General features: G+C 37.3%; 6 protein-coding genes and 1 long non-coding RNA gene across 7 annotated transcripts; 4 read left to right on the top strand and 3 right to left on the bottom strand.

Annotated features, from left to right (window-relative positions):
* The first annotated feature begins 244 nt into the window (after positions 1 to 244).
* Positions 245 to 10,815, top strand: LOC6561913. The gene is made up of 9 exons (XM_032736400.1): positions 245 to 2,307; positions 4,272 to 4,619; positions 5,177 to 5,664; positions 5,928 to 6,006; positions 6,081 to 6,114; positions 6,172 to 6,361; positions 6,414 to 6,619; positions 6,688 to 6,781; positions 9,119 to 10,815. Exons 1-9 carry the CDS (start codon positions 502 to 504, stop codon positions 10,722 to 10,724), a joined length of 4,851 nt encoding a protein of 1,616 aa, XP_032592291.1. The 5' UTR covers positions 245 to 501; the 3' UTR covers positions 10,725 to 10,815.
* On the bottom strand, positions 5,992 to 7,212 carry LOC116805295. The gene is made up of 4 exons (XR_004365108.2): positions 7,100 to 7,212; positions 6,412 to 6,587; positions 6,161 to 6,341; positions 5,992 to 6,108 (listed from the first exon to the last, which is right to left on the bottom strand). It is a non-coding gene; the product is annotated as an uncharacterized LOC116805295 (long non-coding RNA).
* Positions 10,777 to 11,843, bottom strand: LOC6561914 (RNA-binding protein 7). Its single transcript, XM_001989385.2, has one exon. It carries the CDS (start codon positions 11,752 to 11,754, stop codon positions 10,999 to 11,001), a length of 756 nt encoding a protein of 251 aa, XP_001989421.1. The 5' UTR covers positions 11,755 to 11,843; the 3' UTR covers positions 10,777 to 10,998.
* Positions 11,844 to 12,903: 1,060 nt separating this feature from the next.
* On the top strand, positions 12,904 to 15,141 carry LOC6561915. Its single transcript, XM_001989386.2, has 5 exons — positions 12,904 to 13,729; positions 13,829 to 13,870; positions 13,930 to 14,031; positions 14,156 to 14,267; positions 14,569 to 15,141. The coding sequence occupies exons 1-5, from the start codon at positions 12,952 to 12,954 to the stop codon at positions 14,777 to 14,779; spliced, it is 1,245 nt and encodes a 414-aa protein (XP_001989422.1). The 5' UTR covers positions 12,904 to 12,951; the 3' UTR covers positions 14,780 to 15,141.
* Positions 15,142 to 15,750: 609 nt separating this feature from the next.
* On the top strand, positions 15,751 to 17,278 carry LOC6561916. The gene is made up of 3 exons (XM_001989387.3): positions 15,751 to 16,584; positions 16,651 to 16,864; positions 16,957 to 17,278. Exons 1-3 carry the CDS (start codon positions 15,774 to 15,776, stop codon positions 17,159 to 17,161), a joined length of 1,230 nt encoding a protein of 409 aa, XP_001989423.3. The 5' UTR covers positions 15,751 to 15,773; the 3' UTR covers positions 17,162 to 17,278.
* A 20-nt stretch (positions 17,279 to 17,298) lies between these two features.
* On the top strand, positions 17,299 to 18,056 carry LOC6561917. The gene is made up of 2 exons (XM_001989388.3): positions 17,299 to 17,382; positions 17,442 to 18,056. The coding sequence occupies exons 1-2, from the start codon at positions 17,299 to 17,301 to the stop codon at positions 17,895 to 17,897; spliced, it is 540 nt and encodes a 179-aa protein (XP_001989424.3). The 3' UTR covers positions 17,898 to 18,056.
* A 4,621-nt stretch (positions 18,057 to 22,677) lies between these two features.
* LOC6561918 (glutamine synthetase 1, mitochondrial) lies at positions 22,678 to 26,009 on the bottom strand. Its single transcript, XM_001989389.2, has 2 exons — positions 25,708 to 26,009; positions 22,678 to 24,916 (listed from the first exon to the last, which is right to left on the bottom strand). The coding sequence occupies exon 2, from the start codon at positions 24,896 to 24,898 to the stop codon at positions 23,696 to 23,698; it is 1,203 nt and encodes a 400-aa protein (XP_001989425.1). The 5' UTR covers positions 24,899 to 24,916; positions 25,708 to 26,009; the 3' UTR covers positions 22,678 to 23,695.
* Between the last annotated feature and the right edge of the window lie 444 nt (positions 26,010 to 26,453).

Below are 26,453 nucleotides of genomic sequence, written 5' to 3'. Positions count from 1 at the left end.
TAAAATATTTTCAAAATAAATAAATACTTTTTGCAGCATCGTGTTACTGTATTTAATAATAATAAAAATCCGGTATTTAATAAACATAATCAGCTTTCTGAGCGTAAATTCTAAACTATAATAATTGTTGCTTTTGGAAATTGGCACTTTTACTTCTTTCTGGGAGAGAAAACTGCGTCCTGCGCACTGAACTTGCCATAAATTCTGAAGTCAGTTTATTTTTACTATAAAAAAGAATAGCAAGCGGACAAACGTTGCAGTCGTTGCTAGCAACTGGCAAACACCAGAAGTGGAAAAATTCTAAGGTCTAACAAAACAACAGAAAAAATACACAAATGACATTGTAATCAATGTATATACGAAGCCGACCGGATGCAAGCCTGCGTGACAATTGTAAATTAAAATCAAGTGAAGAAGTTCGATGTGAGAGGAGAATTCAGCAATTAGTTAGATAATTGCAGCGGAACCAAACCAAAAAAAAACAAAGCACCCTTGTGCGATATGTTTCTAAAGCGTATACTCGATCGAAAGGACACTTTGGTAAATACAAATGCCAGCTGCGAGGACGCTCAGAAGAATGTCAGTGTCGAGCACAAGGATAACAACAACAACAATAACAACCCGTCGAGTGTGTGTCTAAATAAAATGCAACGACGCAACGGGGAAACATCGAGTGCCGTGCAATTGACTCCGTTGTGGGAGCACATTTTACGTACGCGTCGATTGCCGGAAACAATTTGTCCGGCGACCATGTTCGACGAATTCCACGAACGCTTGCAGGATCCTGAGTGGCAGGTGCGACAACATGCACTCCGTGTCCTCGTCGACGTACTCGTCGTGATGCGCTCGAAAGCGGACAAGCATAGTATGCATTTTCTCAACGATTTAATCAAGAATCTCGGCCATCAGGCACCAACCGTAAGGAAGGGTGCACTCGACTGTTTGCGGGTCTATCTCACCGAGACAGCCATGCCGGAAATGGTTATGCTGCAAATTTTGGACACTGGCCTCAGTCAGCCGTCGATTGTCGGCTATGACGAGCGACTCAGCTGTGGTGTCCTGCTTTCATTGCCGCCATTGTTGCAATCGATTTTGCACACACCACAGCGTCATTTTATAACGAAGCACACATTGGAGCGGCTGGTGCAACGCCTGCAACACCATGAGTCACAACAGGAGATCACACTGAAGGTGTTGTCGAAAATTGCTGAACTGTTGGGACTACAAGAGTTTGAAAGCTACTTGGATGAAATGGAGTTATTGGACGACTGCGGTGGTCTGTCCCTGTACAATCATCTGTGCAGAGTATATGGCATATTGAATAAACCCTATCGTGCTGAGGCCAATATGACCAGTGCAGGAGCTTGGCGAGCCCTGCCTCGAGAGCACACGTGGCGTGACTCCTCGCAAGAGTCCGCAGAGTCACTGCCGGACAAGGGAAAAGTCATTATGGAAACGGAAATTAAAATCAACGATGATACGCTGACCATGCGTATACTCGAGGCAGAAACGGAGACTGAAGAGTCGGTCAGTCCCATTATAGATGCCACAGAGCTGGTGTGTCGTCCCTTGGCTGTTGGCACAAAGTCATCACAGGGCATTCTACAGATTATTAGTGATTCAGATGTTGAAGAAATGGTCCACAATGAAAGTCTACTCGGTACTCCATTTCGTGGCCTGAAACGTGTCACCTTTGGTGGCGAAGTAGTCAAGATGCGAACTCCTGACAGTGATGCAGCCTCCTCCGCGAACAACAACATTGATAGTACATTGTCAGAAACTAGCAACAATCCCATTCCCAATCCCAATCCCATTACATTGCATGCTGATGAGGAGCACAAGCTAAGGGAGGATGCACACGCTGAAGACAATATATCACGTCCGAAAATGACAGCTTTGACCTTGGAGATACCCAGCGACAATACAAAGCCCCTGCCTCGTGGTAATAGCTTCTTAAAGGAGCCGGCGGCTCCTACTACTAATGACACTACCAACAACTCCAATGCGTCCCCGAAGCGCGACTCACTTTCGCACTCGCCCATTTACCGTAGCTGCAGCATTAGTCCGGCGGGCAGTAGTTCCGTCAGTCCCAAAGTGCCGCACAAGCAGATCGAGGTAATGCATAATCTCCAGCGTGATTCGGATCCCTCGCCGCGTTCCTTGCGACGCAGCGAGAGTGTCACCATGGAGTTAGCTACACCTCCCACAGCAGTCGCCGTTGGGGCAGTGGAACCAGCAGCAACACCAAATAACTGGGAAGAACTGGACATTGTCAACTATAAAACTATAATGGACTTGCGCTCGGGGGTAAGTAGAACTTTTTTTGAGTTAAATTACATTTTTATTGCACGTACATGTGTAATATTTATTTCTAATTAGTTAAAAGTTAATAATATTGCGTCCTTTTAACATAATTATTAATATAGGTGAGGCTTATATAAATACTATATATACATTTTTAGTGAGGTGGGAAAATTTGTTTTTGTTTTTTTTTTTTTTTTGGTTAAACCAAACTGATTACTTGTTCTAAAAGTGATGATATATATAACTAATTGAATAATATGATTATAAGTGGGAGAATTACATCTGTCATAAAAATGTGCTAGTCTCTCGTGTTTATCACTATAATTTCAATATTTGCTCTTCTATGCAGGTAAGTGTTGGATAATCTTCTAATATATTGAAGAAGAGAAACCAACCGAGGGTATTTAAAATTGAGTAACTGTTTTTTGAATATCGTTTGCTCATAAAAATTGAAAAATGAATTTGTAACGCACGCTGGCCTCATTTGCCAGTGGTCGTTTTTCTTTTTTTTTTTGCTAACTGGGTTACTAGAATATATATACAGTTTCATATGCGTTTATAATTTTTTCTTCATTATGGCAGCCACCCAAAAATGTATTACGAACACGACACGCATTGGCTCAACTTCAATATGTATTACATTGCTATTATAAGACCCGGCATATACCGGTGGCATACTAATAAAAATATAGCGATAAGTGCACACACAGCACAGTTCAACCCCACACACACATTCGACTATTAATGGCAGCACAATTCTGACCATTGAATGAGCCTTTGGGTGCACCCCCTTTGTACCAATGACCTATTAATTTCTGACGCGAACAATTCAAAAGCACTAAATTTTCACGTCGAATTTATGGGAAAGTTGTTGAATGAGTTTTAGTAACGTGAATTTGACAGCTTTTAAATTTATAGAAAACGTATTAATTTTCCTCGTCCATTAAACGTTTCACGGTTGTGACTTTATTTTATTTGTTATTTTAAATTACAAATTTTAAAGGTCGTATTATACAATTCGAGAAAACATTCCTGAAAACATATACTGTTTGACCTTTCATTAAACGTTTAACGCTTGTAACTTTATGAAAAGGTTTATCAAAATTCAACTGCACTTAAATATCATATGATCAATCAAGCAACAAAAAATTAAAATAAATATTTTAAGTGTCGTATTGTACTATTGGAGAAAATATTCCTGAAAACTTATTCTTTCTCACCTTCCACTAAACTTTTCACGCTTGTGAAAAGACTTAGCAAAATTCTTTCACACTAAAAGATAAAATAATTGGGAATCTATGTAACAACAAAATATAAATAAGTTCAAATTTGGATTATACGATTCGAGAATACCTCACCTATGCACCAACTGTACCTTTGGTACTTTATGGCACTGTATAAAAAACTTGAGAGTTGTAGCCAAAGTTGCATGCCTTGTGTAATGTTATTGGGAGCTGCTGCAGAGTACCAATGAGTCCTACGCCAGCATTTCAGCTAGCCGGCCAATCATTTAAATGCACGCGATATTTCTAGCAGCTAGAAAAAAGAGAAGGAACAAGAACAACAACAATAACTCACTAACAGCATACATGGAAGACGATAAAGTAACAAGAAATACATTGGGCTCCCCTAGCTGGTGGGAGACGTAACTCAAGTTGGACGAGGACAGAGCGTGCCAGGGAACTGGGTCAGCACTGGCACAAAAATAATAAAACATTAACAAAAATTATAGCGCGTACAGTATAGAAAAAAAAGCACAACAAAAAAGGCGCGAATAAAAAAAAGGAACTACGGCATGGGTCAGGAAATTATTTAAAACGACGTTATCGTTGCCGGTTTGGTTGTTCCAATTGTGGTCAGTGCGGGGTAACAATAGAACCTTATCGACAATTATTGAAATGACTCGGCAATAATATGTTTTCGACAAACTGAGACAAATTTATTTGAATCTCTCTCTCCACTCGCAGGACTGGCGCAATCGCTTACAGGGCATAGCCCAACTTGAGATAGCACTGAGTTCATCAACAAACTTGGTTCGAGTGCAGCCCTATTTGGATAGTCTGCTCCGCACCCTGCTCTCCTCGGAGCGAATCTTCGAGGTGGCCGAGCTGAAGCGCGAAGTGTTGACCAATTTGATATCACGCCTGCCGCTGGACAACCTGGAGGATCGGACGCAGCAGATACTGTCTGGACTATGCCGGCAGGGAAACGCCGGGGCAAATCGGGTGTGCAAGGCGCTTATGCAGCGTTTGCCCGCTGGCACAATTGTGGCCAAATTAACAGCACCCGATTATCTGCATGCGAAAAGTTCAAAAGTAAGTGAATACAACCAGAAAAAAATTGCCTAGATTTTAGTAAGTCGCCCTAAAACATAGAAAGTCTTTCTTTTTAATAGACTTAATTGCCAGATATTAGAAAAAGAATTTCTAAAATTTAAAAATGTTTGCTTCAAATTATTAAGAAAAATATTTATAAAAAATAGAAATGAAAACCGTTATTTTTAGAAAAATATTTTTCTAAAATGCAGAAAAAATTAATGAAATTTCATGGCTCGGCTTTTAAATTAGAGTTTAGAAATACTAAAGTTTAATTATAATTAATTCTAATTTAATTTCTGTAGACAACAACACCCTGGAAATTTGATATACTTTCTAAGTCTTAGAAAAATGCACCCTGAAATTTAGAAATGCAAACTGTAGTTTTTAGGAAGCTACAACCATGAATTTTAAAAATTTTCTTTTTGAACAATATGAAGAGCAAAAGTAAGGCGATTTAATAAAATTTTGGGCGATTTTTCTTTTGAGTGTACGGTCAGCATTATTCTGAAATATGAATTTTATTTTAAATATTGCTTATTACAATCCACCGTCAGTTTCGAGATCATGCTCTACAAATGTCCATATACTCCTTGATGTCCTTTCCTGGCACCTGCTTCGACATCAACATCCTGGCAGCCCAAGTCACATATGCCGCCCTCAATCGGAAGCGTCGGGTGAGGCAGGCGGCATTGGAGGTATTTGCTGTACTTGCCGATATATGTTCGGTGGAGCAGATATTGCAAATTGTAGCCGAAATAACCGATGGCATCGAATTGGGATCGGCTTTGCTAATGGCGGTAAAGAAGCGATTATCCCGACTCCAGCTGCCCATTATTACGCCAGATGGAGCTGTTGTGTATGTATTCCACAAACAGGATCAGTCGAGCGCTTTGCGCTTTGGCGCAGATGTGGATTGGATTACGCAAGGCGAAGGCTCCGCCTCACCCAATGCCGTAAAGCGACGTCGTCTGCACACGGCACACAAGAAACGTATTGCTCAGGAATACAAGGATGGGGAAAACGCGACAGGGTTAAACCATAGGTAAATCGATACTTTCAAAATTCCTTTAGTCTTATACATATACATTTTCTCAACTTTTCACTGATGCCTAGGGTTTGTCATCCAAAGAAAATCTGAAATATAAAACTTAATTTGAGTTGAACTTTTAATTATCAAAATAACAAAGATATCTTAGCAAAGCCAAAAATTACATAACCTTTCAAGAGGATAATAACGAAAAATAACAAACTGAGATCTGCCCCAACCCGCTTGCACATTTTAATTATTGTTGTATTTTTGTTTAGCTATCAACTTGATGAGAATTTGCATCGACATTCTTTCCATTCGCCACCTGAAGCCTTAGACATCTCTAGATCCTCTAACGTAAGTTTATAACACTCATTTATAGTAATAGTAAAAGTAAATCTATAATTGCATTCTCGCTCATCTGCTATCAGGACTTTTTTCAAAAGAAAAGCTATGGGACTAGTGGTAAGTATTAAATATAAAGCATATTTCTAAAAAAAAGTCTGCTTACTAAATTTCTAGTTATTCAAGCAAACTTCTTGGATCGTCGTCTAGTGGCCAAGGCGTGCTCTGAATCCTCAATGGATGGCAGAAGCACGGACAGCACGACAACAACATGTAGCAGTGGCAGTGGCAGTGGAAGTGGTAGCTTCATACAACTGACATCCTGCAAGGGGGGCATCAACAGACGCCTGGTTAGACAAAATTCACGGTAAGCGCAAGAATCACGATCAAATAATTACTTCTAACGCATTTACTTACAGATTTCCGGTTGTGCGTCAACACACAGATTTCATTAGCAATTTCATGCGAAGCATGCAGCGAACTCCATATCCGTATAGCTTTGAGGATTCAAAATCATCGAGGCTAAACGATGAGCTACTGAGATCCCAAAAGCAGCATATAACTAAGAAACCCGCCAATCTGGTGCAACAAAACTGGATGGAGAACGGCAATCAACAACTTCAAGGTATACAAATAAATAAATAATAATAATAATAAATAATAAAAATATGTTTTTTCCACCATATTCTGCAGTAGGAAAATGTAAACTTAAGGAAACTAATAAACAAGAATTCCCCAACCAATCGGAAACAACAAACGCCCTAATCCGGGATACCGGTAATTGCCAGTAAGTCAAACTCAAAAAATGCATCTTCATAGAATGTTAATATATGCCTAGCTTGTGAACATGTATCCCTGCCCCGGAACTGAAAATCAAAACCATAACAAAAAATTTAGAGAGTAAAAGTGTAGCTGAGTCGCTTTTGACCTCAACAATTTGGCACCCCACGCATTACGCATGCAACGTGTGCGGCTTAAAGACCACGTTAAAGACCAACAATATCGTCATCTAACCTAAATAATTTAAATGCGCGCTGAAACAGTCATCGAGGGCGCTTATGGTATAGGTATAGGGACAGAATGGCCAATATTGCCAGTGACGAACCTTCAAATGACCACTACAAGTACTTGTGGCCCACAACCTTTGTTAGAAGCCGGTTTATATATATTATGCGCTATTATTCTTGTTAGTATGTCATCAATTTGTAGCCACTTGCGAACTGTCCTTTGCAAGAAATCAATTTTTTTGTCTTTGTTTTTTTTTTAGTGACAATAATTACAATGTTAGAGGTAATGAAAAAAATGGTTTAGTTTAGAAGAGAAATAAGAGAGTAGAAGGGAAAATAACAATTTGTTTTCTTAGCTTTTCTAAAAATTGAAGTTATTATAAGCTTGAGGCAAAAAAATAGTAGTTTAAAGGGAATAAAAAGAAAATGATATACATATACTATTTATTGGTTTTTAAAAATTACTCTTATTATAAGGCTAGTGGCAAAAAATAATGATTTAATTTAGAAGAGAAGTAAATGAATAAAAGGGAAATTAAAAAGGTGTTAATTTTTGCAGCCATTTTTTTCTAAAATTGGCAGCCATAAATATTTTGCGTTTAAAATATGAAATAAGTGAACAAAAAGGGAAATAATCAGTTATCAAATTATCAAAGAATAAAATAATTAAAAAAGAAAAAAAAAGCTAGATTCTATATAAAAAGTGGTTCAATTTAGAAGTGAAAATAATTTGTAGACTTACTTTCTTGTAAAATATGAAAAATTCCCTTAATAATTTGTCAATGCTTAAAAACCGAAGAGAGCAACCATGTGCCGACTTTGCTGATATTACTACTATTCATATATGTATGTACACCGTCTTCGTGACAATCAGACGAAGAAACCCGAACCATGACTCAGAAGGTGTTCGCTAGAAAACAAAAAGTCAAACTGAAAATACCTCGGAGTGCTTGAACAGAGACCAATGGCTAACTGCTAGTTTTGTCCGTTTCGTTGCTAACTTGCTTGTTAGTATTAGTGTTGGTCTAGGGGTGCAGAGCTGCCACCCCCTTGGAAGTATGTGTGTGTTGTGTGTGTGCTTCGGTTATAGTGGAAAACGCAATGTCCTGTTTTACATTTGCAAGTTTTGTTGTTTTTTTTTTCCTGAAATGGAAATAAAGAGCGCAGTGTGTGGTTTCGGCATTGCGCCTCTATTAATGGGGGAATATAGATGTGGTTAACACGAAGTTCGACGAACGTTAGAAAACAGTGTGTAAAGTGGCGTTGCTGCTTCAAGTGGTCAAGTTAACTCAAGTCCTGCGTTTAATACAAGTAAAATGAACAAATTTTTAGTCGAAATGCACAAAACAGAAGAGTAAACTGTAATAGTAAAATGCAGAATGCATTTAATTGTCGCGGCCAACCCGCAAATCTATTGCAACAAATTCGCAATTTATTTTGCACAGTCAAGGAATTTATATTGGAAAAGGCAATGGGTCTGTTCCCATATGATCGGTGTCTCTGTCCGTTTTGTAGAAAATCGATGACAATTGATAAAATTGAAACAAATGCGGCGACTGATAATGTGACGTGGCAAGTGCTGCACACAACCGCACTGGGGGATGAGGTTTACTCTAAAACTGATTTGTAAGTTTATACTAAATACATACCTATTCTTACTTTTACATTTAGAGGAAAAAATGAAAATCATTCTAAAATATATCAAGTTTTTCCATTTTTAGGAAATAATTTCTAAATATTGGGAGAACAATTTCTAGAGTGTAAAAAGACTAAATCGACAACCCAAAAAACAATGGCGATTTTTCTAATTTTTATAACTATTTTCAATTATTAAGAAAAACATGTAGAAATGCAAGCATTCTTTCTAAAAATACTAATGTTTTATAATAATATGAGTAACAAAAAAGCTAATGTATGAATTCATCAATCAATTACGTGGAAAATTAGAATAATGCAATGTATTGTTTTTAGTAAGTCACGCCCATACATTTTAGAACTTTGCTTTCTGAATAATAGGGTGACTCACCATTAGCATTAAAAATAATTTTATGAGTGTACTTATTACTTATATTATTGAATACCCTTTGAGTTAACCAATTTAATATAATTTTAAACAGGATTAAAGTGGAGCCAATGGGCGAACTCGCCACATATGCAACACCAATGCAAGCATTTTCAGTGACAGCAGGACCCCAGATGAGCAATCACAATCCCAGTCATAGCGGAGGCGGCTCTCCCTTATCCGTCAAGTCGACGAACTACTCCCAAAAGTCAACTGCATCAGCTAAATCAAACAGCAGCAGTTCCTCAAGCAAAAAGATTGAACCAACTGCAAATGCCCGCAACGAAATCGAATCTCTGAGCTTGGAGCAACAATTTGGGGAGCTAGTCGTGGACGACATGGAGGACTTGGAGGAGGAGACGGAGTCACCCACTCAAGAAGCGCCCATTTTGAGACGCAACGAAAGCGTCAACAGCCTGCAGAGCAAAACAGAAAGCATCAAGACCCAATTGGAGGATGCCACACCACAAATGTCACGTGCCCAATCCATCAAATCCCTGGCCATCGAAGAAGAGATCGAAAGCAGCAATAGTTTTGTTGTTGTCGAAGGTCTGCAGCATGCACTGGAATCTACAGCCATCGACCTGCCAGAAATAATGGCAAATAATGAAAAACTTCTGGCAACCGAAGCGCAAGTCTCATCCAGCAAAAAGTCTGATATAGTAAATGAAGAAAATAGAGCCATTCACTCGCGCAGCATCTCGATGGATTCGCTCTATGGCCGGCGACCCGGTTCGAAGCAGGGTTGCCTGGATGCGAGTACCAGCCTAATGGACAACAACAGCTCACCAACAACAGCAACAACCTGTTCCCAAGTGGACAAGGGCCACAAATTGCCAGTGAAAACCCAACACACTCCACTCAAGCAAAAGGCAAAGACTTCGTATTTGTTGCGTGGCCAGCGACGCATCTCACCCGTAAAGCAGTCGATAAAGATGTCGCCGACGGAATTATTTCCGGCGAACATGTCAAAGTTTGAGAAACCTCGAGAGGCTCTCGTCAAGACCTTTGATCAGCTAGACTCGAGCAACTGGGAGGTGAACGTGTTGGGTCTTAAGAGTATGGTGCGTTTGATACGCTACCATTCCGATTTCCTGGACAATCACATGCACATGACCTGCATCCAGCTCACCAGATCCGTGCGCAATTTGCGCTCCCAAGTGGCTAGAGCAGCCTGCCAAGCGGCCACAGAGCTTTTCACTTTGAAATGCAAATCCTTGGAGCTGGAGTGCGATGATTTAGTTTGTGCCTTGCTGCATCGTTCGGCGGACACAAATCGTTTCCTGCGCGCCGATGCCACGCATGCCTTGGAATCGATGGTGGATCATGTGCAGCCGGCCAAGGTGCTCAACATTCTAGCCAGCAAAGGTTCCCAGCACCAGAATGCAATTGTGAGAACGACAACGGCAAAGTTGCTCTTCAGATTGGTGGAACGCTTGGGCTGCGATCGCATTTATGCCATGGCTCGCGAAAATCGCGATAAATTCTTTGTGCTTGGTGCGAATCTTCTGCTGGAGGGCAGCCTGGAGACGCGCAGTTTTGCCAAGTCCCTGTTCCGTGCTCTTTCGGAGCACAGCAGCTATCAGCGATTGCTCCTGGAGGTCATTCCATCGCGCACCTATCGCAATGTGGAGAAGGCATTGAGAAGCATTGCCCGCTAATCTCTAATCAATAATCAAATGTTTGTACATAAAATATTACTATAAATATTTGAAACAATTTTCTTTATCTACCTTAAGAACTTATCAAATAAATGTTACAAAATTAAATTAATATAAAATGCTTGACGAGCAAACTAACATTTACTTGACAAATATAATATTCATCGTAGAGTAATCTTCGTTTTGCTGATCCACATATATCTATTTAAGGATTAAAAAATCTTAAAAAACAAGTATATATTGCATGCAGACGTTATCTATCTAGCAAATAAGTCTAGATTAATCTTCGTTTGCCATGATTATATCGTTGATCCGATCTCCGATTGCCGCCACTATTGTTATGCTGCTGCTGTTGATGGGCTCTCGGCCGATTGCGATCGACGACGGCGCTATCGCTCCTCCTTCTCAGATCATTGTTGTATTTGTTTTGGGCATAATGACTGTTGATATCATGCATACTATGGCGGGCATGACGAGGAGCTCCTCCATGCTCATTTCCCTGCGCTGCCGGCGTGGCAAAATCCTGTGAAAATGGATTACGTGATCTGCCCTGCTGATGTTTGGGTTTCTCGACGCATTGCTGCCTGATTGTAAGCTTCTTTTGAAACAGTTCTAATCCCTGATAGAGATCCACTGCGTAGGGAACCGCACTCTTGTGCTGATAGGTCACAAATCCAAAATTCCGTTGACGTCCCGCATTGTCCAAAGGAATGCGAACATTTTCAATGGGACCCGCTTGCAGAAACACCTCGTAGAGTATTTCTTCGCTCACCCGTTCGTCCAGGTTATTGCAGAAGAGCGTGCGAATTTGTTCCTCATCGTCCTCATCCTCATCCTCCACTAAATCAGACACATCGTGTGCAGATTGGGTTGGATTTCCATATTGTGAATAGCCACCAGCGAATTTCATCATCGGTTGCTGGCAGAGAGGAAATGGCAACTGCATAAATGGCAGCTGCATGCCACCGGCTGTGTTGCACAAATGCTGCTGCAGTGCGGCTTCTTGAATGGCGGCCAATATTTGATCCATTAAATTTACTCTCTTTTTTTTTAGTTGTCAATAAAGTATACAATTCTTCATGCACATTCGATAAATCGATAACAAGACAGTGCAATCCTGCAAGTAGCGCTGGCCACTCGTTCACACACAAAGTGTGACCGTATATACATTTCTTATGATAACTGATACAAACTTGAATTTGATTAATTATTTAAATATATATTAATAGTTGTATTATCAGTACTTAAATATATGTTCTTAGCATCTTACATTCATTCATATTAGGTAAATGTGTGTATTTTGCGCGATTGGAACATAACATCGACTTGCTGATAGTTGATTGTTGTTGATCTTCAACTGATATCAGTCTGCGAACATTTTACAGTTAATCACGATGACAATTGAAATGGAAACAAATAAGTAATGACGTAGTCGAGTAAGCTCGACTACGATATACCCTGTGCCAAACTGTTAAATGTTCTATATTATGTATTCTCAATAAAACTGGGAAATATCCCTTTAAAAAAAGCTTTCAGCACATTAATGTGAGCAAATCTTAACGGATAACTTGGGTGTTTCTTATCCGATCTTGATAAAATTTGTACAGTTGATATATGTATATGTCAATGTATTTAATATATCAATTAGAATTCTCTGCCTTTAATGTTATTGAATGTTTGCGAAACGGCGGCAGTTAGCGATCAAATGAAGACAACTGTATGTGTCCGGGGTATACGAGAAACTACATAAATTTACAATTTAAAGTCTTTAGCTCTAATAGCTAGCGTGCGACATCTAATTTAAAGCTGAATTTACATCTGATCAAGAATATATGTTTTATGAGGTCGGATGAGATGCTTCCTTCTGGTTGTTACATACTCTGGCGCAAAACCATTTTACCCTTTTAAATTATTTTTATTGGATATAAAAAATGGGTCTACTTGTTCGGGGAAGGAGTGTTAAAAGACATGATATCAATTCGACTGCTACTATGTGCACACAACACTTGTACAAATCTTGTCATCGTCATCATCTTGACAACAGCAATTGTACAATTATTTAAACTTATCTTCAATGCAAATGTGTGTGTCTGTCTATTTGTCCGACGACGACTACACAACCCTAATCAAGTTGCGCGATGTATCAAAAGCAATGCGACTTTTTCGTTTTGCTTTCATTTAGTCACTAGAACCGAGCGAAATAAGAACACAGCTCAAATTCCAAAATATGGGAGAAGTGCCCGAAATTACCGATTTACACAGAGTGATTGAGCCGCATTTGCTGCAGGGCGGCAAAATCGACTCTTACAAAACTAAATATCTGACTAAACCCGGTGACAATTATGGCAGTCTAATGTTGGCAATTAGTGCAAAAATTCGACAAGCTGATGACAGCGTCGAGGATTTGGCATTGATTGCCAAATTGCCGCCTCTCACCAACGATCTGTATTGGCAGATCTTTCAACCGGAACGCACATGCATCACGGAGAATGCGGTTTACAAATATTTGGCGCCGGAGCTGGACAAACTGCAGCTGGAGGCGGGCATTGTGCCCGCCCATCTCTTTGATGGTTTTCCCCGTTATTTTGGCTCCCGCATCTCCCTTAATCCAGACGCTCCCAAGGTTGATCGTGATGCTGTGCTGGTGCAGGAAAATGTCACATTTCGTGGCTACATTCCGGGTAATAGGCATAGCGCTTATGACCTTGGCCATGCTGTGCTCATATTGCATTACATGGCTCAGTTTCATGCCTTGCCCCTTGCCCTGCGTCTAAGGAAACCAAAAGTTTTTGATGAATGTATTCGACCGTATTTCAAGAAATTCAATATGAATGATAATATGGGACCTGAGACTACAAATATGTTGAATGACGAAACTTTAGCGGACATTAGGGCCCTACCTAATGGCGATGACAGTGACCATAAACGTGTCCAGCAACTCCTGGATATCTATGAAGCATTTCAATCCACTAAGGATGTTAAGGATGGACTCTGGACTTCAATAGGTAGCGAGACTTTAATGTTTATCTGCCGGTTTTTCTTTCAAAGATATGAACTTTAAGCTATTTTTATTTAAATTTACTGTATTTAAATTTACCTTTTAGTTCATATGGACTTGTGGATAAACAACATGATGGTAAAATATGGTGAGTTGATCTTTTAAATATATACACATTATGTTTTATTAGTTTCATTATATTATTAGATGATGCTGGTCTGCCCGCTAAGCTCAAATTTGTAGACTTTCAAATTGCCCAATATGAGTCTGTAGTCCACGATTTAATATTCTTTCTACTCTCGAGTGTGGGTAAGTTTTATTGAATAAACAACAATTATGCAAAAAAAAGTAAATATATATATATATATATATATATACTTTTTATTATAGAATAAAATGTATATACTTAAAATTTCTATAATTTTTTCTATAGATACATTGGTATTGGAGGAAAACTACAAGAATTTTCTAAGCATTTATTATAAGGCATTCATTCAATCATTGCAAACTGTGAATGTGGATACAACTAAATATAGCTACGAGGCGTAAGTAGAAATACTACTATTAACACTAATTTGGTCAAAGTACTAATGTTCCATATATTGAACATCACACAAGGTTGGAACATTTAATTGTCTGCCTAGAGTAAGGCTACAGCCGATAAGAAGTTGTTCATTTCTGTTCAAAGTTCATGTCTGATAACATGTTTAACACCGCAAAAAATAGCAACTTACTTATAGCTTTGTCATTATTTCAATCCGAAATAGAAATGTATTTCGCTTATGATAATTTTATTAAATAATTATATATTATACATTTATAAAAATTAATTATTAATACTTCCAGTTTTCTGGATGAAGTTCAACGCGTTGCACATATGCAGGTGCCACATGCCCTCTTTATGACCAAAGTTGTCTTGGCGGAAAACAATACGCTTCCCAGCGACTACAAAGATGTGGACTTAAGTGTATTAACCAAAAATAGAGGAGTAGAAAAAATTATGGTTAAATTGAGTGATATATTAAGATTGACGAAAAAATTCAACATATTTTATTGAATTGAAAGCTACATAAAGTTGCAAAACACTAATAGCAACACGAAATTTTTCTTCCGAAAAAAAGCAAAAAATTTACTAACCAGTTTTCTCAAGTATTGAAAAAGCACCACTTTGTAGAAATCGTAATATTCTTACTTTTTCATAAACTCAATATTTTAATATTAATTAATTTCAAATCTTTAACTGAACGGTGAATAAATTTATATTTTTTTTTTGTTTCTCACTTTTTAGAGCCACTTCTCAAACGTGTTCATAAGTTCCTTAAACTTATAAATTTAAAAAAAAAAAAACTTTTTAAGCAATTTTTGTGAGAGTGGTGCTATTATTTTTTTTGCAACTGTACATATAAATAAATACTATATCAACTATATTAAACTTGTATTGTTTGTTGAAAGATCTTATAAAGATAAGAACAATTATTATACTCTCTGTATTATGCAAGTGTATCAAATCTGAGGTCTCAAACTCTTAAACTCTGAGGCAGTCGAAGTGAGATTAAGAGAGAGATAGAGTGAAAGAAGTAGAAGTTATAGAAGTACACTCAGAAAAAAATTATTCCGAATTTGTGAAATTCGTCATAGCATTGCCGCCAAGAGTTTCTCATCTTGTTATTCACAAAGTACATTTCTAAAATTTAAGCTTAAGAGACATGGTTTTTTGATTAGTAGAGGGACTTTCCACTGAATTAAAGCTAAACTCCAATATATCAGTCAAGAGAGCAAGCCTTCCTAATTTTAAGAAAAAAGATTTCTTTCTGTTTAGATATTATTTCTAAAATAAAAAAAAAAATGTTTACATTTTTTGGCGTTTTGATTTTAGGGCGATTTTCCACATTTCATGGGGATTTTTTTTTTTGAGTGTAGATCTTGTGTTATCAAAGCGTAAACCGGCAAGCTTATAATAACACAATTTTCTATATACTTAAAGTAAATTGCTTTCAATTGCTGACTAGCTGGTAATACGCACAGCTCGTAACTTTGTGAGGCTTATCAAGATGAACAAACTACCAGAAATTCACGAATTGGGTCAGGTAATTCTGCCGGCATTAAATGGCGGAAGTCTCATTTCGTACGAGGTGGAACACTTAACACAGCTGGGTGATAATTACGGCAGTGTTTTGATATCGATACGAGCCCAAATAAAGCAACCCAATGGTGAGCTCTTTGCTAAGCGACTCGTGGCCAAAGTTCCGCCCACAGATCCAAAATATTGGCAATTTATACAACCCGAACGCACCTGTCTGGCTGAGAATGCTGTCTACGAGAAATTGGCACCGGCAATAAAAGCTTTAGAGGAGGAGGCGGGCATACCCCAGGAAGCACAATTCGATGGCTTTGCCCGGTACTTTGGTTCACGAATATCCCTCAAGCCGAACAGCAGTCAAGTGGACAATGATGCAATTCTGGTGTTGGATGATCTGCGGTACAGTGGCTACCTGCCTGGACGAAGATTGCAACCCTTCGACTTGCTTCACACCCAATTGGTGCTCAAATATATGGCAAGATTTCATGCACTTACCATTGCTTTGCGGTTGAGAAAGCCGCAACTTTTTGAGATGGAAGTTAGACCGTTCTTTGACAAGTTCGATTGGCATGCAGCTGCACCGGAGTCGAAGGCAACGATGATTGCGGAAACTTTAACGGACATTCGAGAAGCAACCGGCAACGATGAGGGGCTGGTGGAGCTGGTAAGCAAATTGTCAAAGGAATTCTTCAGTTTCTTGGCAAGGCCACCTAACGAAAATAATGCATTTAATAGCGTAATTCACTCAGATTTGTGGACAATGAACTTAATGTTCAAGTACGGTAAGTTAGCAAATTGAATTTACATATATATATGTATTTAATAATAAATTCGAATAAACTTTTTAGATCATTCCGGGAATCCTACGCAATTGAAAATCATCGACTTTCAAACCTCGCAGTTTGATTCTGTTATACATGACTTGATATCATTTTTGTTAACAAGCGTCTCAACTTCCGTGCTTGAGGAAAATTACGAACACTTACTACAGGTCTACTATGATGCCTTTATCGATAGTTTACTATCAGTTGGTGCGGATACAACTACATACAGCTACGATGCGTAAGATATATATATATATATATATATATATATATATATATATACATATATATATAGTTCCGACTGTAACTACATATCCTGATTATTGGCAGGTTTCGTGCTGAGCTGAAACTCGTCGGCTATATTCAAGTGCCCCATTCTATATTTATGACCCGTTTCATATTGGCAAATGACGTCCCTGCGACGGATAATGATCTCGATCTAAACGATGTGCTAAAGACCAATAGTTCGCAGCGAGTGCATCGCAAGCTAATTGAGATTTGGCGACTGGCACAAAAATTCGAAATATTACATTAGTGTAATTGGTTTGTTTTGAACCACAAAAACCAATAATAATTTACTCATGAAGATTATTTTCTGATAATAATTATTTCTGTATAACTATTTGCTAAAACAAATTTGGGCCTCATTATCATTGGGTAGACGAGAAGACTATGACTATTAAATTCAATATCTGTGTGCTTACAACCGTTTGGTTATTGTTTTCCATCCATCGCATGAAAATCGACTGCAAAGAGGTAGCTATATCTGTCAATACTGTGCTAAATAATAATATTTGACAGCTTTCGTTATTTAGAGCTGTTATTATGTAAATTTTCTTTACACCAACTGGACAGACGATCGTCCGCGTTTCACAGTAAATATGACATTTTCGAACAGTAATGGCATTGAATCGATTACCACCATTAACGAGGAAATTAAATCGCCTGTCACAAGAATGTTGATTCTACAACAACGCAATAAGGAAAAAAAGAATATCGTTTATAATGCAACAACTAGATTATGTGATATGCATAGCATTATGAATGCCGTTCCATTATTCAAGCCCGTGAAGGATGGCATTTTGAAACAAAGTAATTATTCATTCAGCTGTCCCCTCAATAAGGGAGTTTATACCATGAGCAATATGCGCATCAGTCCAAGAAATCCACTCCTGAGCATATTGCACCAGTCTAAAGGAATCTTTGTGGTTAGAGGAGCTCTGCTGGAAGAACTGCCCAATTCAGAATTGCATCCCACTATCCACTTATAATTTTGCTGGCAGGATCATCAAAAAGAATTGCGGGCGAAACGATTGAACTCAACAATAAACGTTGTACAGGGATTAACATCAATCGGGATCAAATAAATAACCACCTCAAAAGTATGTTTGTAAATTTGTATGTATGCCCAAAACTACCTTTAATAAATTGTTCACCATATTATTCAATTATCATGCAAAAAGGTAGCATACTTTGGGACTACCACAAAAAAAAAAAATATAAAAATCGTCAATACACATGGGAAATTTGAAATGTTTTTGATGAGAAATTAGTCTGTGCCCGGGAAAAGTATTAAATTGGGAAAAGTTTAATTTTGCATTGATTGTATATGAGATTTATTAAACAATTTATTGAGTCTGAGATCGAAGTGCTGATATAAACAAATACACGCAGTTAAATACTTTAATAAAGTAAAGCTAAACTTTGGGAACTTTTCCTTTGTGAGTTAAACAGCTGTCCCCGCATTTTTAAGTCATCTTATTTCATGTTTGGCTGCTTAATGAGATACACACACACATAACCAAATAAGTATTCACATAGATAAATATGTATACATGTGTACGTGTCCAAGGATAACATTGATTTTGATTGGATTGTTTTTTTTGTTACAATTCTGCGCAGGGTCAATGGTCTGTGGTGTACAGTATTAACTGTTTACTTTTGTTATTTCTGCAGTAAATGAACTTTATTCTCTTGAGCTTGGACATCCAGGGCACAAAAGAGCACAAAAAATATGTTCAACGGCTGTTGATATTCATTATATCTCTTGCAAATAATAATGACGGAAAATTTTAAGATCGGGTAATCGGGCGGTTCACTCAACTTGGAGTCACAGATATAGACTATATAATATGTGCGTTGAGTACATTTTATACAAATTAAGAAAAGTATATTGATAACGCCGTTTGTTAACTTTACAGCTCACACACTCAGCCAAGAGCACCGCTTATCGGAAATTCATAATCAGCTCACATGGACAACAAAAAACCATACACTGCCAGTTTCTTCGCATGAAGTCAAAAGCAACAAAGGGTCACCATTTGATTGAATTATAAAAAAAATACACACAAAATGGTCAACCAGTATTTACTGGTACGTGCCAATATACATACTCGCTGGCTTAAAGAAATGATTATAAAAAGTCTATGCCCGCAAACATTAATTAGTGCATGCAGAATAATTTATTTTAATAGAAAGTATTAATTAACATTAATTGTCAATTGAAATTAAATTTAATAGACGATGGCAAACAGAGCAAATGATGATAAACCATATTTCCGCCCCACTCGTCGGGGTTTTGATGGTGGCGTTCTATATAATTTTTTTTTTGGTTGGTTCAATGTGCTAATCAGCCAAAGAACAAAAAGATCACTTGGCAAACGCGTGCGTAGCCGATGACGTAAACAATCGGCTCGCGTGTACGGCGTAGACAGCCAAATCTCCGGGAATGCAGAAGAATATACTTGTTGAAAATGAACGATACGACGAGAAGCTAGTTTCATATTTATATATATATATATTATGAAGCTCGATTGAATGAGAATTGTTAATTTTCAAAATGTTCACTTCAATTTTATTATTCCAGTTCCAGCCATTTGCAAGAAAACGAATTAGAATTTCAGACACACATTTACACTTATATAATGCATATATATATATATACATATATATATATATATATATATATATATATAGTTAGCTGCTTTCCTTATGACTGAAGCCACACAGAATTTGTCAAGTGCAGTTGATAAGAGGCCATTGTATTGTAACAATGAATTTCTTATTTTTGTACTCTCGACTTGTATTGAATACAATATTATAAAATTAGATTTCAAAAAAAAAAAAAATGTTATTTTTTTGTCATATATTTCTATTTCTGGCCATATTTATCTCTTATGCCAAAGTCGCCGTCTTAGATTATATTTCGACGGCCACTTGATATGAAAACTGGCAGCAATTCGTGGAGTGTTTTTATGGGTGGTGCCATAATCATAATTATCGGTTGATTTGGCACTTAATAAAATCGATTGATACAATAATCAATTAAAAATAGGCCAACCATAAATTGGTGCTACAAATGCATAAAAAGGGCTTGTTAGAAATTTTGGTTTACGATTTTATTAAATGTTTAGTGTTAGCTTACAATAAAATCTGTTATTATTATCACCAAAAACTCAACCTTACCATTGCCCCATTCTCAGTGTCTGATAAGGCGAATGTGTGTAAAATTGTGTGTATGTAGATAGCAAAAAGCTTTTGTGAGTCATCAACTGTTTAATGATTTCTTGCCAAGCATTGAGCACGGTCAAGCCAAATAACATACATACCTGCATACATATAAACAAATATATCACGCAACGATTCCGTGCCGCATTTCGTAACACAATTTTGTATTTATTTAAACAAATTGAATTTGTTATTTGCGGATAAGATCAATCTAATTTCTGAAAGTAGACTTAGTTTTTTTTTGGCATGTGGCACTGGAAATTATGGAATGATTTATGATGGCACGATAACGTCTGTCATCTAATGACCAAGTTAAGCAAGTGGCACACATCAGGCTAAGCTCAACGTTCTTATCGCAAATAAGATCCACGTCATCTGATGGCTCGCATAGCAAACCATTAACCATTTGATGATGGTCGGCTTATCAAATGCTTTTGAACTTTACACGCCGCGGCCACAAAAATGAATGAATAGATGCATATACACATATGTATAGTTATATATATATATATAGATACATATATATAGAGCTAAGCTGCACACATTGCTTTATTTATCCTTGCACGAGCCAGCAGCGAACGTCCGTGATAATTTCACTAAATGCCAGTTTGATCGATTGCTTAATTCATTTAATGATTCTTGAGCTGCACAGGTGCCGCTTGACCAATGAAAACAATTGTTTTTTGCTGTGACTTTACGCGTAAGTCAAATGACTTATTGGCCAATAATTTTATTTCTATTGACTTTAATAGGAATTTCATTTCGGTCCCCTCCCTATCAAATGCAGATAATTTTCTGCATACCATTTTTTGACTAACAAAACAAATGTCGTTTGAGTGTTCTGAATAATGAATATTGTTTTGATTTGGTATCAGTATTTTTTAAATTTAAAAGCAGTTTTGAGCATACATAACTTGAGTTTGTTTCATTTTTATGCAAATCTTCTAAAGAGGAAAACTTAATTGGACCCGCTTGAGCTGATCAGGCTGATCTCGAAAGACCTGCACTGTAAGATGTCAACATATGGCTAGAAACTCGTTTTGCCGTATATAAATAAACTTCATTCATTTAAATAGCGGTAGGTGCGGAACTCAAGCGTATTGCGTGTATAGCAGACTTAAATTAACAGATTTCAAACTGACTGACTGGTTTTTTATTTGGTTTCTTTTTGTATATGTTTTTTACCGTATATGTTCCACCCCACCATATCGAATTAAATGCCATGGATACATCCCATGCATATATGTATATATCTAGTATTTGTTTTTATTTGTCGTAAATTCACATTGAAATAGAAAAACTCGTAAGTTTGTTTTGTATATTTACTTATTTTTTGTTTTCCTAAATTCGTATCGAAATTGGATAACTCGCCGCTTAAAAGATTATGGGAGGCTTTGTACCAGCAGCAATATAATAAATAAAATCCTTGAAAGCGCATATTGCTTGTTTGATTCTAATAATAAACTGCATTATCGCTTGCAGGCTAGTGACCCTATTACACTGTCACAATCTGACAGCTTACAGCCCATAATATTTGTATTTGTGTGTATATATAGAGGCAAAATTGGAATAAAAACAAAAACTGGCCAAATGCAACAACAATTTGTAGAAATATTCGTGCAGTTAAGTTATTTACCTCTTTATATATATATATATATATATATATATATATATATATATATATATGTATATATATGTATATACAGCTGCGGTCATATTAAAAGTAGTGCACACATATGTTTTGTAAAAGCAATAAATACCGAAGATACGTAAACATTAAAAGTTGGCATACGGGTAATATTTTTTAACAAAAAATTAAAGTTTTTAAAATTATTATTTTTATATTTAAATTTATCATTATTATAGTAGTGGAATAATAGTAAAGTTTTCTTAGCTTTCACTGCGGCTAAATAATATTTCTAAGAGCTAGATTTGATGGGTGTTTTTATTGTACTACATTTCGTATTTGGAAATTAAGTATTTGAAAGCATTCCCAGATGAGAAACCAAATATTTTTGTTTTGCAGAAAATATTGAAGAGGTCTCGATTTGATCACCATAAAATGAGTCATATTTTAATTAAATGCTTTGAGAAGCAGCACTACTATTATTTTGACCGCAACTGTATATGTCCATGTAAGTAGTACATTTGTGGAATGGTGTAGTTGCAATAACAAGCTGTACTAACGCATTAATCGCCGATGCAGGTGTCAACAGTGTCATCAACTCAAGGTGAAGTACATCGCACACTTGTCTGCCTGCTGTTGAATACACGCTTCAATTACATACTAAGGTCGTATTCTTCTTATCTAGTTGCAATGTGATTGCATTTATCAACATTTGATTGCAAGTTTTCAACAAGCAGCCCGACCAATGATAGCGTACAATTGTGAAATACATCAAATTATTTCGCCTACATAATTTTTATACTCACACATAAGTTCATGCACTCATTTGTATATTTATAAATATATATTGTGTGTGTCTATAAAATGTACATATGTACTTAAAACATACAATAAGAAAAAACAAAGTGTCAAGTAAATTTCTTTGTAAATATATGTCATATTCAGTAAACACATTCGTTTTTCCAATCGGAAAATTTTCCATTTATACAAGAGATGATCGTTCGCTCGTGCGGAAACTTTTACAAAGCAAATAAATTCTGTTTAATATCCCAATTATTTATTCTTGCAGCAGACTGAAGATCCGACACAACGAAAATGGTGTATATCCCAAAATAAGAATATTAAAGTTTGTTTATTTTTTTCAAAAATTTAATTTCTAATTTAGGTAAAATTGTTGATATTTGAAATGATATTATGTGTTTTTTATAATATGTTTTGTATTTATAATATGTTTTGCTTTGAAATTCAACAGTTGATAACGATTACATTATTATAAATATGATTTCTTTAACAAATTGTATAATAACATTTAATAGAGTATGATGTATTTAAATATATTTATTTCGGCATACCGTTCGAGCAAAAAATAACTTTATGGAAATTTTTGAAAACATTCCATGTTTCAAATTTGGTAACCAGAGCATCTTTATAAATTCCTCATCTCTTTGACATACTTTTGGGAAAAATCAAAAGAATTCAAATTAAAAAAAAAAATGTTTTTTTATATATTAATTTATTATGTACACACATGCATTGTACCTACACAAATAACGAACATTGTCTACTAATTGACAACGGGGAATAGAAATTAATATACAAATTATTTAAATTACAAAATATATATATAGAAAGCAATATTTCTTTATACATAATTTATAAACATATTTATGGCAGCAATGATGCGCTTTTTTTGCTGGTTAATTAACTCGTTTTTAACTCGCTTTCTTGCTTGCTTCACTTAAATGCTAAATGCTGTCTTTTTATACACAAACAAATTAATTCGTGATTCTACCCACATCGAAAAATAGCCAAATTTTACTACAAAATTTAACTATATATATATGTATGTATGTATATATGTATGGACATATATATATATATATGATCGCCCACAACACACTGGCACAAAAGAGAACTGCATGCAGTCAACCCCTTCTATTCATTTAGAAGGCAAGTGCGAACCAGGGCACCACACACAGCATATGGATCGCAATTGGAGCTTGGACGACGATCCTCGAAGTAACCTTTGCCCGCGGTGGCGACACCACGCGGCACTCGAACACTTACCGCCCGATTGGCCACACCCCACGAGAACTTATCAATGCTCGATGTCTCGAGGCGACCAACCAGACGCCGTTCGTTGTCCTTTCCTTCCTTGGGATCGTAGGCGCGAATGTGACGCTGATGCTGTTTGCTTAACTTTTCGATGGCCTGCTCGATGGCCTTCATGCCGCCATCGGCGCGCATTGCTTTCGTGGAGAAATTAGTGTGGGCACCGGCACCGTTCCACTGACCCTCCATTGGCTTCGGATCGAAGGTGACAACTACGCCGTATTCCTCGGCAATACGCTGCAGAATATACCGTGATACCCAGAGATCATCACTGGCCTTCATTCCGTTGCTAGGACCAACTTGATATTCCCATTGGGCTGGCATCACCTCGGCATTGGTGCCGGCGAAGTCAATGCCGGCATAGAGGCAGGCAAGGGCGTGTGCCTCGACAAGATCACGGGCATATACCCGATCGGCACCCACACCACAATAATAGGGACCCTGCGGTGCCGGAAAACCATTGTCGGGCCAGCCAAAGGGTCGTCCATCCACATCCAGTAATGTATATTCCTGTTCGATGCCGAACCAGGGCTCCTGGTCACCAATCTTGTCCACGGCAGACTGGAAGTCGGCACGTTTATTTGAGGGCGTCGGTTTGCCATCGGCACTGTAAGTGTCGCACATAACGATTACGTCGTTCTTGCCCGGCTTGAAGGGATCCCGGTATACGGCACGCGGCTTCAGTGTTGTGTCCGAGTTTTCACCCTGCGCTTGGTAAGTGGAACTGCCATCATATTGCCAATCAGGAAGATCCGCCACGGAGCTGGGCACTTTATCCAGCACGCGATCCTTGAGACGTATATTCTCGCCAGTGCCATCGATCCACAGATATGTGGCCTGGACGCGATTCGATGGAGTTTCGAGACTTCGATAACGCTGAATTATGCTCTTGTCCAGCGCTGTATTGGGTGAGTTGGCCAAAAACTGAGTCTGTGCAACGCTCGTGGTGCGCATCAGACGCAGGTGCTGTGCTATTGGAGCGGTGAGCTCCTTTTTCAGGAAGAGGCCAGCGACACGGAATGCCATATTTGCAATTTTTTAGAACTGTGTAAGTGGAGAAAATCATATATCATATTTTTGCTCATATATTTTTGGAGCTAATCTGTACACTCTGTAAAAAAATTGACCTACATTTTGACTATTTTTTTTATAGACATTTTTTATAATTTTAAGAACAAATATTTAAACTGTAAACCTCATTTTTAGAAAAAGCCTTTCTATAATACAGACACAATAAATGAAAAATACTGGACCGGTTTTTATATTAGAGTTTACCTACCGTCTGCCTCTAAGGCCAAGATTTTTTTTAATTAAATGAATTTACAAACTATGTAACATGTCTGTGTATATGTGAAGTCTAAAAATACTAATGTTTAATAATAACAAAAGTAACAAAAAATCTAAAACAAGAATTCTTCTATGGTACACACAAAGAAATCCACACACTGCAAATTATAAATATTTTTTCTTAATTTTAGAAAAATCCAGCATAAAATTTAGAAATGGAAACCCTGATTTTTAGAAAGCCAAAAATATATATTTTAAAATTTTCTGAATAGCCAAAATTAAGGTGATTTACTAAAATGTAATGATGAGTGTAGCTGTGAGTATACGGTGTGTATATGTGCGTGTATGTATGCATAAATTTCAAGGATAAGGATGTGAAGTTATTGCGCAAGAAATGTCTCTCAAATTGTACATTTCACTTTTTGATTTCTTTTTCACTTCTCTTTTTTTTGATCTGCACACGTTTATTAGTTTAACTCTTCACACACACACACACATGCATTCACATATATTTGTATGCATTTGCACGTTTGTTTGGCTCAACTTACATTTTGCACTAATTGCACTGTACAGTTATAAGTATATGTTTTCTGTATTTTTTCTTTTTGTATTTTGTATTTCTCGTGTTGATAGCCTTCGCTGAACTTGCGCGCTATTAGTTGTAGTCAGTTGTGTTTTGAACGACGACGACTGCTGCTTGGGACGCCCAACCTATACGAAGTTAGGAAGGTTTGTGACTACAATTCGCGACACAACATTCACTTTTCTCGTTTGGCTTGCCAGCCTCGATTTTTCTTTATCGCATTTTCAGCCGACGGCGAATGGAGACGAAGGCAACAGCAGACAGCAGACAGCAGCAGCAGCGCCATCGGTTGTGACGAAGCGTCCTACAGTGATACCAAACATACACAACACACACACACATGTGCAACGGAGAGAAACAAAAACAATTTTACACCCACACACACACAGACGCAGTCGCTATCTCTGAGCGAGAGAGAGAGCGAGAATAAGAGTGAGAGTGACGACACTAACGGTGAGTTAGGGCTGCAACAGTATAAAGAAAATGATTTGTATGTAATTATTTGTATACATATATTTTATCACATTGATAAGTGTGCTTTAAATCGAAGTGAGACATTTTCTTTGTTTTGTACATTTGCAATGCATTAAATCATAAACTATTATTATTTTTATAAATTATTTTGTGGTGTGGGCTCACTGTAAAACTAGCCTGGAGAAACTGAAAAAATGTAAACAACGAGAGAGAAATTATTTATTTTGCCCGATGCGC

This window comes from Drosophila grimshawi, unplaced genomic scaffold (assembly GCF_018153295.1).
Source record: "Drosophila grimshawi isolate 15287-2541.00 unplaced genomic scaffold, ASM1815329v1 contig_1377, whole genome shotgun sequence".
NCBI classification, from domain to species: Eukaryota; Metazoa; Arthropoda; class Insecta; order Diptera; family Drosophilidae; genus Drosophila; species Drosophila grimshawi.
The sequence above is the reverse complement of the archived record's forward strand: the minus strand, read 5'-3'. Positions and strand labels throughout refer to the sequence as shown.